The sequence below is a fragment of the Alnus glutinosa genome, chromosome 12 (genome assembly GCF_958979055.1).
Source record: "Alnus glutinosa chromosome 12, dhAlnGlut1.1, whole genome shotgun sequence".
NCBI classification, from domain to species: domain Eukaryota; kingdom Viridiplantae; phylum Streptophyta; class Magnoliopsida; order Fagales; family Betulaceae; genus Alnus; species Alnus glutinosa.
Genome location: NC_084897.1, coordinates 19,738,482 through 19,753,039, shown reverse-complemented (window position 1 = coordinate 19,753,039; position 14,558 = coordinate 19,738,482). Strand labels below are relative to the sequence as shown.

General features: G+C 35.9%; 1 protein-coding gene and 2 long non-coding RNA genes across 3 annotated transcripts; 2 read left to right on the top strand and 1 right to left on the bottom strand.

Moving 5' to 3' along the window:
* The first annotated feature begins 3,803 nt into the window (after positions 1-3,803).
* LOC133852628 (uncharacterized) lies at positions 3,804-6,418 on the top strand. The gene is made up of 3 exons (XM_062289395.1): positions 3,804-4,842; positions 5,077-6,014; positions 6,311-6,418. Exons 1-3 carry the CDS (start codon positions 3,804-3,806, stop codon positions 6,416-6,418), a joined length of 2,085 nt encoding a protein of 694 aa, XP_062145379.1.
* A 3,106-nt stretch (positions 6,419-9,524) lies between these two features.
* Positions 9,525-12,740, top strand: LOC133851956 (uncharacterized). Its single transcript, XR_009895861.1, has 3 exons — positions 9,525-10,257; positions 11,130-11,165; positions 12,512-12,740. It is a non-coding gene; the product is annotated as an uncharacterized LOC133851956 (long non-coding RNA).
* Positions 11,532-14,558, bottom strand: LOC133851955 (uncharacterized). The gene is made up of 2 exons (XR_009895860.1): positions 14,171-14,558; positions 11,532-11,927 (listed from the first exon to the last, which is right to left on the bottom strand). It is a non-coding gene; the product is annotated as an uncharacterized LOC133851955 (long non-coding RNA).

The window sequence follows — 14,558 nt, the reverse complement described above, 5'->3', positions numbered from 1 at the left end:
AACCTGCAGGATTTATCCCATGTGTTATTACACACTAATCTGTGATAAGTTTTTTTTTTTTTTTTTTTAAAAAAAATGAGGACGCTAATACGACAGGGAGAACAAGTAATAATCAGTCAAAACAAACACAATTAACAGGTCAAGAAGTACCAACTCATTATTCTTTTTTCTTGGTGCTCACACCAACTCATTAAAAATATAAAATCTAGGAAATGTACAGGCTTGAAGTTGAACTTCCACACCTCTCAAAACAAAAGGCCAGTGCTGATCCGTGAACGCCCCCTGTTTGGCAACCTCTCCCCTCACTTTTTTTTTTCTTTTTCTTTTTTTCTCTTTCTCTCAAGAAAAAAAAAAAAATCAATTTCAAAATATTCTAATTTTTTTTTCTCTTTTTACATCACATTAACAATTTCTTATTACTATTTAAATAAAAAAATCTACTACAATATAATTTTTTTTTTTCACTTTTTCATATAAATTTTTTCTACTTTACAATCACTTTCTACTTCCCCTCACCGTCTACTCTGCCCACTTTAATTAGTTTTCAAACCGTATTAACTAGTAATCAAAAAATGATAGTTGATTAGAAACACGTAATTAATGAGGCTACTACCGTCATCCTCAATTAAAATCTTCTATAATTTTTTTAAAAAAAAAATTAAATTTTTTAATTATATGAATTCAGTCTCTTTTTACATCAAATAACATAAAAAAATGTTATATATTAAATATATGACATGTTATCCTAGCAATAAAAAACATTATTCTAAAAAACTTTTTATTCACTTTTGAAAAGACCATTTTTCTTTACTAAACCAAGACATAATTTTTTGCTTAAAGCTTTTATGCGACATAAAGTGTAAAAAGATATAAATATACTCATTATTTATTTTTATATATAAAATTTTTCATGTCGCTCGATATAAAAGAAAATTAAAAAAAAAAAAAAAAAAAAACATAAATTTACATAATCTAAAAATCGACAATTTTAAAGAAATTGTAAGGTTCCAATCCCACCCTGAACCTTACATACAAGACTGTCGTTTATTGCAATAACGTTGAAAATCCTTTAAGAGAGACTTTTCAATTTCCTCAAAATTGTAACATGTTATTAACTTCAATACTTGTAATGTACATGACATTTTGAAATAACTATAACACGAAATTTGGATAAATAATTAATTTAAATTAATTTAGCGTCTTTAAAATACAAGAAAATATTTTTAGGTAAAAAAAAAATATAGAATTTAAATAAGGAAATAAAAAATAAAACAAAAGAAAATATAAAGGAAAATAAGTAATTGAATATAATATATATAAAAGAGAAAATAAAATAAAAATAATTAATTAATTAAATTATATATATATATATATATATAATGAAGTGGTGAGGCGCAGGGCGCAAGACCTGCGCCCCACCACTAAACAAGAAGGGCCATGTGGCCCTTCTAAAAGAAAAGAAGAAAAAAATAATAATAATAAAAGAAAAAGTAACCAAAAGAAAAAGAAAAGGTAACAAAAAGAAAAAGAAAAAGTAGACAGCGTGAGGTGGACTTAAAAGAAAAAAGGAAAACGAGGCAATGCCTCCTTTTTCATTAGACTATCAGACTCGTGAGACGAGGGGTAAAAGAAAATGAAAAGTTTTTTTTTTTTTTTTTTGTAGAAAAATCACGATCTACAAAGATCCAACGGTTCGATCTTTAATTTGTCTTCAGTAGTGTGATTCTTACACTTGGATCTACATTACTACCGTTCACTATGAGGTAAAACATTAAACTCATAGTTTTGTGATTTTTGGGTAAAATCTTATAAATTAGTTTAATCCTCTATATTCTTTAGGTGTTTGAGCTTGTTGAAAATTGCTTGAAACTATCCAAACCTTGGGCTTTAGTTTGGTGATTTTGTTGTGAGTTTTTCCCAAACCCTAACTTTTAGTTATTTGATTTTAGTTGTATTTTAGGTTGGGATTAACCCTTAATAAATGCTATGGGTTAATGACATGGTGATGAAGGTAGTGTTTTATAATTATGGGTTAAGTTTGAGAAATCCTAATTTGATGGGTAAAATTTATTAGGGGGTTTTGAAGTGTTAAATAATTTAAAATCATGTTTGAGTTTCATGAAAATAGGCATTTATGTGGTTAGGTCCTAGAAATAATAATTTGTATAATTGAAAAATTTTACTGCAAATTTAAGAATATTTTCATGTATAGGTTTAGTTAATTAGTAGGAAATTCATGTCGTAGCCTTTGAGTGATTCAAAGTGCTAATTGTTATAGTTGTTGATTAAAAAGCTAAATGGTGCATTGTGTTGTGAATATAGTGACACCTTGCGGGTCAAACCTAGGATTGTTGGAATCAAGAGTACGAGCAATCCAAGATGAGTATTCTACTCACTGAGAAGTATTATTTTCATATATGATGAATTGCAAAATGTATATTGTTTTACAAACCTTAACCAATTGTACGTTGATTATGATCTGTTTTGGATGCTTTTAGCACTTTTGAGTATATTGAAATTATAATGATGTTTTGAAATATGAATATGATATGTGATTTTAGAGCGAGTATAAGTTGGAGATTTAAGTTATGGAAATTGTCTAAGAAATGACATGTTGGACTGTTTATGTTTTATAAAGAAAGTATGTGTTAAAGGCATGATTATGAAATTAAATGTATAGTATTTAAGCATGAGCATTGAGCATGAAACATGAACGCATAAACAAACTATTAGGGGGATCTACGCCCCATCGGCATGAACTAGTGGGGGGACATACGTCCCAGGGGAATCTACGCCCCAAACGCATGAACTAGTGGGGGACATACGCCCCAGGGGGATCTACGCCCCAAACGTATGAACTATTGGGGGACATATGCCCCATACGAACACATGTATGAACTATAGGGGGACCTACGCCCCATACAAACGTACACATGAACTAGTGTTGGGAGTTTTACGCCCCTTAGGAACACACGCATGAACTAGTATTGGGGGACCAACGCCCAATAGGAATACAACAGAAATTTACATGAGCATGTATAGCATTGTTTTTTTTATGAGTGTGATGTTTTTATACTACGAGTAGTTTTGCTAGACGTATTAGTATGCATAAGAGTCTCAATGGAAAAGAACTTATGTATATTTCTATCGGATGGTTGCATGATTTAAATGCCATTATTTTCTAAGTCTCATTGAATCAAAAGTATTATAGTAGGTGAGGATGTATGTAGGTGTTTCCAACAATGGAACTTCTACTCATATGCTCAGCTGCGTAGTATACTTTAAATGTTTTCTATTAGTTGGTGTGTGCTATATCAGCTATGGGGGTTTTCAAACAAAAGTTATAAAATTGGTGGCTGTTATAGTGTATGCATGACTAAAAAGGAAAAATTGGTTTTTTACGAAAACTCAGTGAATAGCATACTTTTGAGGTCTTAGTGTATTTATTTATGCTAAGATGGTGGGCTCATAATTCCACCTATACGAATGTGGCAAACCCCTACAACTGTATAGATGATGCTACTTTGGCTGCAGGTACCCCAAAGTTAGATAACGACCCAGTAGCGTTATATATGGGATATTACGACTGAGGCACACCGTGACAGTTGTAATGGGTTGGACTACGATGTCCTCTCTTTTGATATATTTTGTATATGGCTTGTGACGTGAGTGTCACGTATTCTTTTGTTATATGATGTAATAATGTTAAGCCTTAAAAAAATAGACATGTGTATGGCTCTTTTGTTAGATCAACATGTTACGTTTTAGTTGTATTTTTCTACTGAAATTATGATGGTATTATTATGTTTTCCACTGTTAGCAAAGTTAGGTTATTGGAAGATCTCTCTGCTTTTGATCGGTTGGAGGAAGACCGCGGTTTATCTCCGGAAGATAAGGCAAAAAAATGTGAGGTTATCAGAGCCTTGGAGATCTCCATTTTGCAAGAAGAGATTAGTTGGAGACAGAAGTCTAGGGTTCATTGGCTTAAAGAGGGGGATAAATGCACTAAAATTTTCCACCGAATTGCTAATTCGAACAGGAGATCAAATGTTATGGAGTCCCTCTCTATCAATGGGTCTAATTCTTCCGATCAGCAGGTTATAAGGAATCATGTCGCTCACTTTTACGAGTCCCTTTTGTCAGAACCTTATTCTTGGAGACCTAGGTTGGACAACCTTGCTTTCGACACTCTGGATGCGGAGGAGTCTTCGTCCTTGGAACTTCCTTTTGAGGAAAAGGAGGTCTTTGAGGTGATTAAAGGCATGAATCGTGATAAAGCGCCAGGGTCGGATGGGTTTTCTTTAGCGTTCTTCCAAGATTGTTGGGAGGTAATCAAGTCGGATCTTATGGGAGTATTTCAGGATTTTCATTCTCGTAGCAGATTTGTGAAAAGCATCAATGCTACTTTTCTTGTCTTAATCCCGGAAAAGTCTGGCGCTTCTGACCTGAAAGACTTTCGGCCTATTAGTCTTGTTAGTGGGTTATATAAGATCATTGCAAAAGTTCTTGCTAACGGACTGAGTAAAGTAGTGGATAAGATTATTTTGAAGCCTCAGAATGCTTTTGTGAAAAGTAGACAAATTCTTGATCCAGTTCTTATTGCTAATGAATGTCTGGACAGTCGTCTTAAATCAGGTGAATCAGGTCTGATCTGCAAGCTAGATATCGAGAAGGCATATGATCACGTTAATTGGAATTTCTTGATGTATATGTTGAAAAGGTGTGGTTTTGGGACAAGATGGTGTTCATGGATAGAGCATTGTATTTCTTCGGTGCACTTTTCTGTTCTAGTGAATGGATCCCCTACTGGCTTTTTTAGCAGCTCTCGTGGTCTTAGACAGGGTGATCCTCTGTCGCCTCTTTTGTTTGTCATTGTGATGGAGGCCCTCAGCAAGTTATTCTCTGTCGCTGTCCAAAGAGGCTTCTTGTCAGGATTCGCAGTGGGTTCGGGCAGTGACGAGGTGGTTAATATTTCTCACTTATTATTTGCTGATGATACTTTAGTTTTTTGTGGGGCTAACATTGATCATCTTCGTTTTCTTCAGGTTTTATTTGTGTTGTTTGAAGCTGTTTCAGGTTTGAAGATTAATTTGGCCAAGTCTGTGCTGGTTCCTGTGGGTGCGGTGGACAATCTGGATGAGCTGGCCGGTGTGTTAGGTTGTGGTGTCTCCTCTCTACCTATAAAGTATCTTGGGCTTCCGTTGGGGGCTCCTTTTAAAGCCAAGTTCATTTGGGATGATGTTGTTGGTAAGATAGAAAGACGGCTGGCTAGTTGGCAAAGGATGTACCTGTCTAAGGGTGGTAGAGTTACCCTTATTAAGAGTACTTTATCTAACCTCCCCACGTACTTACTTTCCCTTTTTCCCATCCCTTCCAGTGTGGCTAATCGCATAGAAAAACTTTATCGGGATTTCTTGTGGGGAGGCATAGGTGACGATTTCAAATATCACCTGGTTAGCTGGTCCTTGGTTTGTACTCCTATTTCAGAAGGCGGTTTGGGTTTACGGAATTTAAGGATGTTTAATCAAGCGTTATTAGGGAAGTGGTTGTGGCGGTATGAGCACGAGAAAGAGGCTTTGTGGAGAACAGTTGTGGATGCTAAATTTGGTTCTGTTCAGGCTGGTTGGTGTTCTCTGGATCCCCCTGAGTCTCATGGAGTAGGGCTTTGGAAGTTTATTAGGAAGGGATGGAGTTTGTTTAGTAGGCATACCAAACTGATCTTGGGTAATGGATCTAGAATCAGATTCTGGGATGATTTGTGGGTTGGAGAGATGTCTCTCAAGGAAGCTTTCCCAGGTTTGTATGACATAGCTTGTGACAAGAGCTCGCTAGCTGCAACGCATTTGAGTTTGGAGTACGAGCCTTTCCAATGGGATGTCAGATTCATTCGAGCAGCACATGATTGGGAGATGGATGATTTGGCCTCTTTTTTCGCCTTATTGTATTCTATAAGAATAGAGCGTGGTGCAGAAGACAAGCTTTGGTGGTCTCCTTCTTGCAAAGGGAAGTTTGATGTTAGTTCATTCTATAAGACTCTTGTTTTTAAGGAGTCTGTTTGTTTTCCTTGGAAAAGTATTTGGCGATCGAAGGCTCCTACGAAAGTGGCTTTTTTCGCATGGTTGGCAGTGCTAGGGAAGAATCTTACTTTGGACAATCATAGAAAGAGACAAATCATTGTGATTAATAGATGTTGCATGTGCAAAAAGAATGAGGAGTCTGTGGATCATCTCCTTCTTCACTGTGAGGTCCCTAGTGTTATGTGGAATGCCATTTTTTGCCGTTTCAGTCTGTCTTGGGTGATGCCTCGTAGGGTGGTAGATCTTTTTGCTTGTTGGCGGACGGGTGGTCGCTCTCGAAATGCGGCGGTGTGGAAGATGGTTCCTTGTTGCCTCTTATGGTGCTTGTGGATGGAATGTAATGATAGACAGTTCGAGGACAAAGAAAGATCAATAGAGGAACTCATGTATTTTTTCTTTTCTTCTTTGTATTCTTGGACGGCCGCGTTCCTAGCACCTTCAGGGATTAGTTATAATGATTTTCTTGTTTTATTTTCCTCTTCTTAGCAGCCATTCTTGTATACTCCATGTGTACTCGATCGCATTTTGCGTATTAATAAAATTTTACTTACTTATCAACAAAAAATAGATATAACTCTGATTATCAGGCACAAGTTATGGGGCATGTGCCATATGTTGGCTGAGCGACAAATAGTCGTGCCACTATGACGACTTGTTTTATATTTGTATATATATATATATATAGGTGAGAGGAGGTTGGCCACTACTATAAGTAAGGGTGGTGGGTCACCCTGTGACAACCCCCTTTTTTTTTTTTTAACATTTCATAAACATTAATCTCTTAAAATACAAATGGATCTTCACAGTGGCACGATGATTTGTCATAAAGCCAACATGTGATACATATCCCATAGTATGTACCTGATAAATCAGAGTATGACAATTATCTAACTATGCAGCAGAAAACATAAATCTAATAGCGGAAATCACATCTTAAACATCTATCATAAATTAATAACAACAAGAGCCATTTAACATCTATGTGATTAAGTCTTTCATCAATATAAATACATAACAAAGATGGCTTTATACAATAACGAGTGACACATGCGTCACAAGCCATCTAAACCTATAAACTGAGGACACCCATGGTCCCGCAATTACGGCCATCGTGGCGAGCTCCGGTCATAATATTCCAAATGCACGTCTACGACCCCATCAACTACGTCCCGAGTACTTGCAGCCAAGAGACATCATCTATACGGTTGTGGGAGTTTGCCACATCCGTATAGGTGAAATGATGAGTTCACCGCCTCAGTACATAATACTGAGACCTCAGTGATATTAAACTAACTGAGTTTTCCAAATGAACCAACTTTTCTTTTTAGTCTCGCGTATACTATAACAGCTACCAATTTATAAAATTTTATTTGAAAACCCCCCATAGCTGATATAGCAAACATCGACTACCAGAAAACATTTAAAACATACTATGTAGTTGGACCCATACGTAGAAGTTCCATTGGCTAGGAAGCAACCACGTATAAACCCACCTACAATAATACTTTTATGTTGGTAGTTCAAATGCACATAGGACTAACATTATTAACTGTGACAACACTGTGCCTCAGGGCATTATAACTTCATGTCAAAGCACATAGTTGTCCATGCGGTTACTAGAGTAAGACTCTGATATCCAAACATTTCTTACTGATGTGCCGCGACAATCCATCTACCTACTCCTAAGCCACACTGATATCGCAACCAATAACATCAAAACCAAGCACACTAAGCTTAAAACATGCCATCTCGCTCTTTAGTACAAGCTTACTATCATTTTCTGAACATGGTTAACACAGAATCTTAGGGCATTACAATTTCATGACAAGCACATAGTTGTCCATGCGGTTACTAGAGTAAAACTCGGGTATCCAAGCACTTCTTACTAATGTGCTACGACAATTCATCTACCTACTCCTAGGACGCTGTATTACTCATACCGAACCATGACAATATTCTTGTTCGTCTAAGCTCAATGTTCTTAAATCATGCAACTAGACGTTAGCAGTATACATAAGCTCTTTTGTCATTAAAACTCTTAGACATACTAATACGTCTAGCATTATACTACAATATTCTATATCATGAAAACATTATACAATTTAAACAATGATATGCATGCTCATGATTGTCCTTCCATTCCTTATATCAATCCTTTCATTCCTTGTGCTTTGTCCTTTCATTCCTTTCATTCTTTGTACTTTGTCCTTTCATTCCTTTTGAGGTTTACCCTCCCTTTCATTTATATGCTCATGCTTTATGCTTTATGCTTTACAATTCAAACTCTATACTCATATTCTTTACAAATCATGCTTTCTTCAAATACAATAAACCAATCAACATGAAATTTTATCATTTTACTCTGCATAATTTAAATTTCAACTGTAGCTCACATTCAAATACTTTTAAAGCAATTCTACATCTTTCATTCATACATCATTTCATAACATCATTGATATTATTTGAACATAATTGAAACTACTAAAATCAACCACAACAGATACTCAACATACAGTTGGTTCAAATTCATAAAACACATATATTTTGTTATTCTAGCAAACATAAAAATATAGTTTCTTAGTGAGTAAAATATCACCTGGCTGCATTGGATTCACGACTCCAACTCTACATTGAAAAACCCATTGAAGTCTCCAATTATGACACGACCCTGCAAATACTTACAACGTTAGACAACGTTATGGAACTCTATACTCTATGGCTCATAGACTACCCGCGTGCTCACACGTTGCGTTACCCGCGTATAAATCTAGTTAAGATACCTTAAGCTATCATTAGGTTTTTCATTGATTCTAGGTTTATATGTTTTCTTTAGGACACGTTTACTATTTTATTCGCCTATGACGTGTTTACTATTTTATTTGCTTATTTATTATTATTACATCACCTTACTATTATCATTAATCCATTATTGGCTTGTTATTTATTTACTTAGTTAACATTTTATATAGGACTCATACTTGTTTATGTATATATACAAATATATACATACCACACTTAATAGACTTGAATCTAATTCGATGATACCTTAAAATATTATGAATACATGAATATGTGGATTAGTTACTAAGTCTTCCTATTACTATTTGACTTAAGAGTCTATTTAGGCAATTCCACAATATTTTTATTTTATATGTTGACATAAGGTTATTTATGTAATACCCCAGATATTTTTTTTAAAACTTATTAATGGGCCTAATAATATATATATATATATATATATATATATATATATATATATTTTTTATAATAAAATAAAGTATAATTTTTTTAGTAAGTAACTTAATCAATAAGTTTTTTTAAAAAAAAAATAGAAAGAAGAACTTGCACGGCAAGTTGATTTATCCCTTTATAATTTTCTTCTCTTTTCTCTTTGTTTTGGTCTTCTTTCTCCTTTCTTCTTCGTTACTCTTTCTTTCTTCTTCTATTCTTCTTTTTCTTGCCGGAAACAGAGACAACAAGAGGGAGAGAGTGAGACTGAGATGAGAGATCAAGGGAGAGAGTGAGATTGAGAGACCGAGAGAGAGAGATTCAGAGACTGATCGAGAGGAAGAGAACCCGGGTGAGACCCGACCAACCCAGACCCACGTCCGTGGGTCAGCACCGATAGTCGACCGGAAGCCCGATTTCCGGAGGGTCGATGGCGGGCTGACAGCGTTGTCCAGCAGAGCAGGGGCCGTGAAACCCGGCCGACCCATCAAACCCGAAGAAAACCCGAGAGATCCAAGAAACCCGTGACTCACGACCCGTGACCGTTGAACCCGACGACGTCGTCCAGTAGAGCGGAGGCTGTTTTCCGACGAGACAAGTTTATTTTCGGTGGAGCCCAGGCCGATTTCCGGCCGATCGAGGAGGACCCGAGCGACCCGCGAGCCAAACCCGTCGGAACCTGGGAGAACTGGTGCGACCCGAATCTTCCGGAGGTTCGATCCTCCATGTCCGGCGATCCCTGTAGCAGTTTCCGGTGAGTCGTTACCCGTGTGCAACAACCCAGCCGAACCCCGAAGCCCCGTGACCCAGAACCTGACCCCATGACCCGAAGACCCGAGAGGAAGACCCGGTTCTTCTTGTGCAATTCCGGCGAATTTCCAACGATTTTTCCGGCGAACCAGAGCCGATTTTCGGTGATTTCTTCGGTGGATTTTCTGGGAAAATCCTCAAAGTGAGTAAACCCTATGATCTAGTTTGGGTGTTTTGATTTGTGTGGATTTTGGACAGTGGCCGTGGGCTGTGTTTGAGTATTTTTAATATTGTTTGTGTTCCCAGTAGCTTGGTCCACAGTGATGACTTTGCTGTGATGTGTTTCTTGTTTAGGTTTACTGGCAGTGAGGGGTTGGGATACTGTTTTGGCTATAACATGTATTGATTTGGGTTTCCACTTACTTGTCGTTGATTTAGTTGGTATTTGAAGTTAAGTTCTTAGATCAAGCTTGTGTTGAGTTGTTTAGGGCTTTATGGTTCTGGCTAAATTAGATTTGATCACTGGTCTTGGCAAAAAGGGGATTGGATTAAGTTTGTGTCCTTTATTGAGGGGTATTCGGATTTGGAGATTTCATTGATTATGAGTTGATTTCAGGTTATTAATGATTTTGATGTTGAAATCATCTCTGGAATTAGCTATGTAATTCCTGCTTATGGTGATTTGGATATTTGTTTTAGGTTGTTTAAATGAATAGATATTGGAATATTATTTGGAGGTTTTTGGCTAGATAATTAAGTGATATATATATATATATTTAAATTGAAATGGGATAAATGTAGTCCTAATGGATTGCTAACTAAATTTAAGACTTTTGGTGACTTTTGTTGTTGATCAATTATGATATGAGGTATTATTCGGATTAGTGTAAGTACTGTGATGGAGTTTCTGTAATGTTAGTTTAGAGGATCATAGTAATTTTACAAAGCGTGGGTGACGTATTGATGGATAATACCATTTGGAGGCCTCTTGTTATGTGTTATGTTTACTTTAGTAAAATTGTAGCATTCAAATTTTAGAATATTCTTCTAAGCTTATTCTTTCAATTTATTTAGGTAAAAGCTCGACTCCGAGGCTAACGGCTAGTGCAGGTAAGGGGATACAACACCGAAAAACCCCCAACAAGATTTTATTATAAATCTTTTGAAAAAGTGTTGGGGAATTTTACAAAGCGTTGATCATGTGATTTTTTAATGCGAAGCTTTTATTGCTCATATGTTATTATTCAAGAATTTTGTGCATAAATTACAGTTATGAGTAAGAGCATTTTTAAAGATATGATTTATGCATAATTATAGTTAAGACTAAGAGTATTTCAGAAATTGTGAATTATGCATACAGATATGATTAAGAGCATTTTTAAAGTTTTGATTTATGCATATATGATCAAAGGTAGTTCAAAGTTATGAATTATGCATACTTACAATGATGAAAAAGAGAGCATTTGAAAGATATGATTACAGAAAATTTCAAAGTATATGATTCTATTCAAGAATACAATTTTGAAAGAAAAGATATTCTAAAGTTAAATCTGCACATGACTACAGTTATGAAAACGGCTCTTACAGTTTTGAAATAAAGTATACAGTTAAAGCAGAGCCCACAGTATTACAGAAAACGTTCATGTGCAGTAACCGTTTAACCCTGAGGCACTATTACAGCTAGAATTGGTACCCATAGGGTAGCATGGCAAGCATACCATGTGTTGGTGTGTGCTACCAGCCGAGGTTGGCCTTCACCTAGGGAAGATCCCCAACTCGGAACCGGCTCTCCCCTGTGACGACAGGCTGAGTCCATAGGTCTGTGTGACAAAAGCCAACGTGCTCCGCTCACGGTTAACAGCGGTTTAGAGTCTATAAAGGGTTAAACCACAGAGAAATGATTAAAGAGAAAACTGATAAAAAGAATATACTGGATCATAATAAACTGTCATTCTCATTTATAAACTGTCATTCTTATATCATTATTCATATTCTTCAAATGTTATTTAATTGTTCATATGCCATACCACCTGTTCTAAAACAATACATTTCATTTATGAATCATGCTTTAATATGTGTTTTCTTATAAAACATAAACAGCCTAGCATATCACTTCTCAGACAGTTTTTCATAACTTGAATCTCTAACTTATACTCAATCTAAAATCACATATTCATACTTCTAAACATCATCGTAATCTTAATATATTCAAAAACACTTAAATCATCTAAATAAATTAAAATCAATATACTGTTGGTTTAGGTTCTAATTCAATTTACTTTATGCAATTCATCATATGTGAAATTAATTCTTAACAGTGAGTAGAATAAATCTGTCATTATGAAAATGACTAGAGATTATGACATAAAGGTTTATAGCATGTTTTATTTCTCCTGGTGTTGTATTTTCCTTACTGAGTTGTCGAACTCACCCCTTTTTCCTCCACCCCTTCCCAGATGACAACTGTAAGATGAAGTCTTTTTCTTGTAAGGGCGTAGACCTCGCTGAGAGCGATAGTTCGTGATGAACCAGCCAAACCCTAATATTGTATAGTATGATTTGTTCCTTTTGGAGTTCATGATTTTGTATAGATTTATAAATAGAAAGTTTTAAGAGAGTAGAAATTTTAAATTTTTAGTTGTAAATGCACGCTTTCATTTATAATGTTTGTTTTTAGCACTTAAACTCACGTTTTCCCTTATATCCCAAAACGGGGGCGTGACAATTTAGACTATCTATTATTTCACGACATTGATCTTTTAATCTTATAATTAATACCTAATCCTTTCTTAAACTCTTTACTTAGTTACTTGGTCTCTCATCACTCCACTAGTACCAAGACTAAGACCTTATCATCTATCACCATAACCTAATACATTGTCATAAACAAATGAACTCAATCCCTTTCATAAATGGAAATAGCATGTTCTCTACCAAAACTTCATTACACCGATTAATAACTTACTTAAGTCAAAGCATCCCCAAGTGAACCATTAAGTCTCCAAACCCTTACAAAAATCATGGCTCCGACATAACCAAATGATTCTACTAACCCTCTAAACCACTTATAGCCATGTTCACAAGTCAATACAAACCTTTAAATAAGTCCCTATTAAATTAAAGCCTCAAAACATACTTATAACATTCAAACAACTTCATTCAACCTAAACCTTTCTCAAACCAATAATTAACAATATATCTATAAATATTAAGATCCACTTCTCTATTAGTCACAAAATCACCATCAAACCAACAATCCATAATATTTCAATATAACTAAAATTACATACTCATCAATATCAACCATAATAGCCAACACAAGAAATCACCAAGTCCAAACTTCAACACAACCCATAGGCAAACCACACTTCCATCATTCAAACACAAGGGCTGGATTTTGCTTCTATAATTCCTAATAATATTCAATAGAAAACACCATGAGCATAATCTCAAAATAATTCCCAAATCAGTAGGTATTTATTAATCCAACCACATAAAGCCAACCCAAATACAAAAGATCACTTCAAAAATATAAACCTCTTGATTTGTAAACAACAATCAACAATTAGCAACCTATTCTTAAATGTCAAAATCAACTCCCCTTTCTAGAGTGCCAACACTCATGGATTCTCTACAAAGATCACATAGCAATACACATTAAGTTCCATACCAATACATAACCAACCCAATCAGAATTTAACACCTAAAGTATACCAATCGAATCCCTAGATCTTAGCCATCGACACCATCCAAACCTCATCCTCCATTTGATCGAAACATCATAAATACCCGCACTCAACCAATCCACAAATATACCCATGAAATTCACCCAACCGGTTGCTACCAAATTCAGGGAAAGAGACCCAAAAATCATAGTCAAAACAACTCTCAAATCTGCCACCGAAATCCCAACATTCATCTACTAAATTTCATTCCTAAACTAATGAAATCAAGACTCATACAATCCTAGAAAATCCACACCCCTTTTGGTTATCAACAGAAACTTTGATAAAAATTAAACCCTAAGAACCTATTCGGTCCTTCTCCCAAAAATCCCATCAAACCACACGGCCAACAAAACAGGGGATTGAACTACAAAATCACACGAAAATTACCTTTAAAGGCTTCTCAAGAAACCACTGGAGATCCCCACTGATTTCAGTAAAAATCGCTTCATTTCGCCGGAGATCATGCCTCCAATCAGTTCGAATCTCCTTCAGCTCTCTCTCAGGTTCGATGGGTCGTTGGGTCTCCCTTAAGTCTCGGGTTTCTCCTGACCCTAACCTTCAACTCTTCGTCTCCATCACGGTCTATCTCTCACGGTATCATCTCTCTCAAACTCTCGGCTGGATGTGTGTGTGTGTGGGGAGGGAGAAGAGAAAAAAAGAAATGGAGAGAGGACGGGTGAGCTGCGGAATCGGGAGAGAGGAAGAAGATGGGCGTCAGGTGGGGAAGGAAAAAGAAAGAAAAGAAGAAAAGGAAATGCGTGAGAGAGAGGGAAAT

Coding starts and splice junctions, on each gene's coding strand:
- LOC133852628 (XM_062289395.1), top strand. CDS start 3,804: ATGTTTTCCACTGTTAGCAAAGTTAGGTTATTGGAAGATCTCTCTGCT. Junction 4,843..5,076: donor CTCTCGTGGTCTTAGACAGG/GTGATCCTCTGT, acceptor AAGCTGTTTCAG/GTTTGAAGATTAATTTGGCC. Junction 6,015..6,310: donor CTTGCAAAGGGAAGTTTGAT/GTTAGTTCATTC, acceptor GATGCCTCGTAG/GGTGGTAGATCTTTTTGCTT.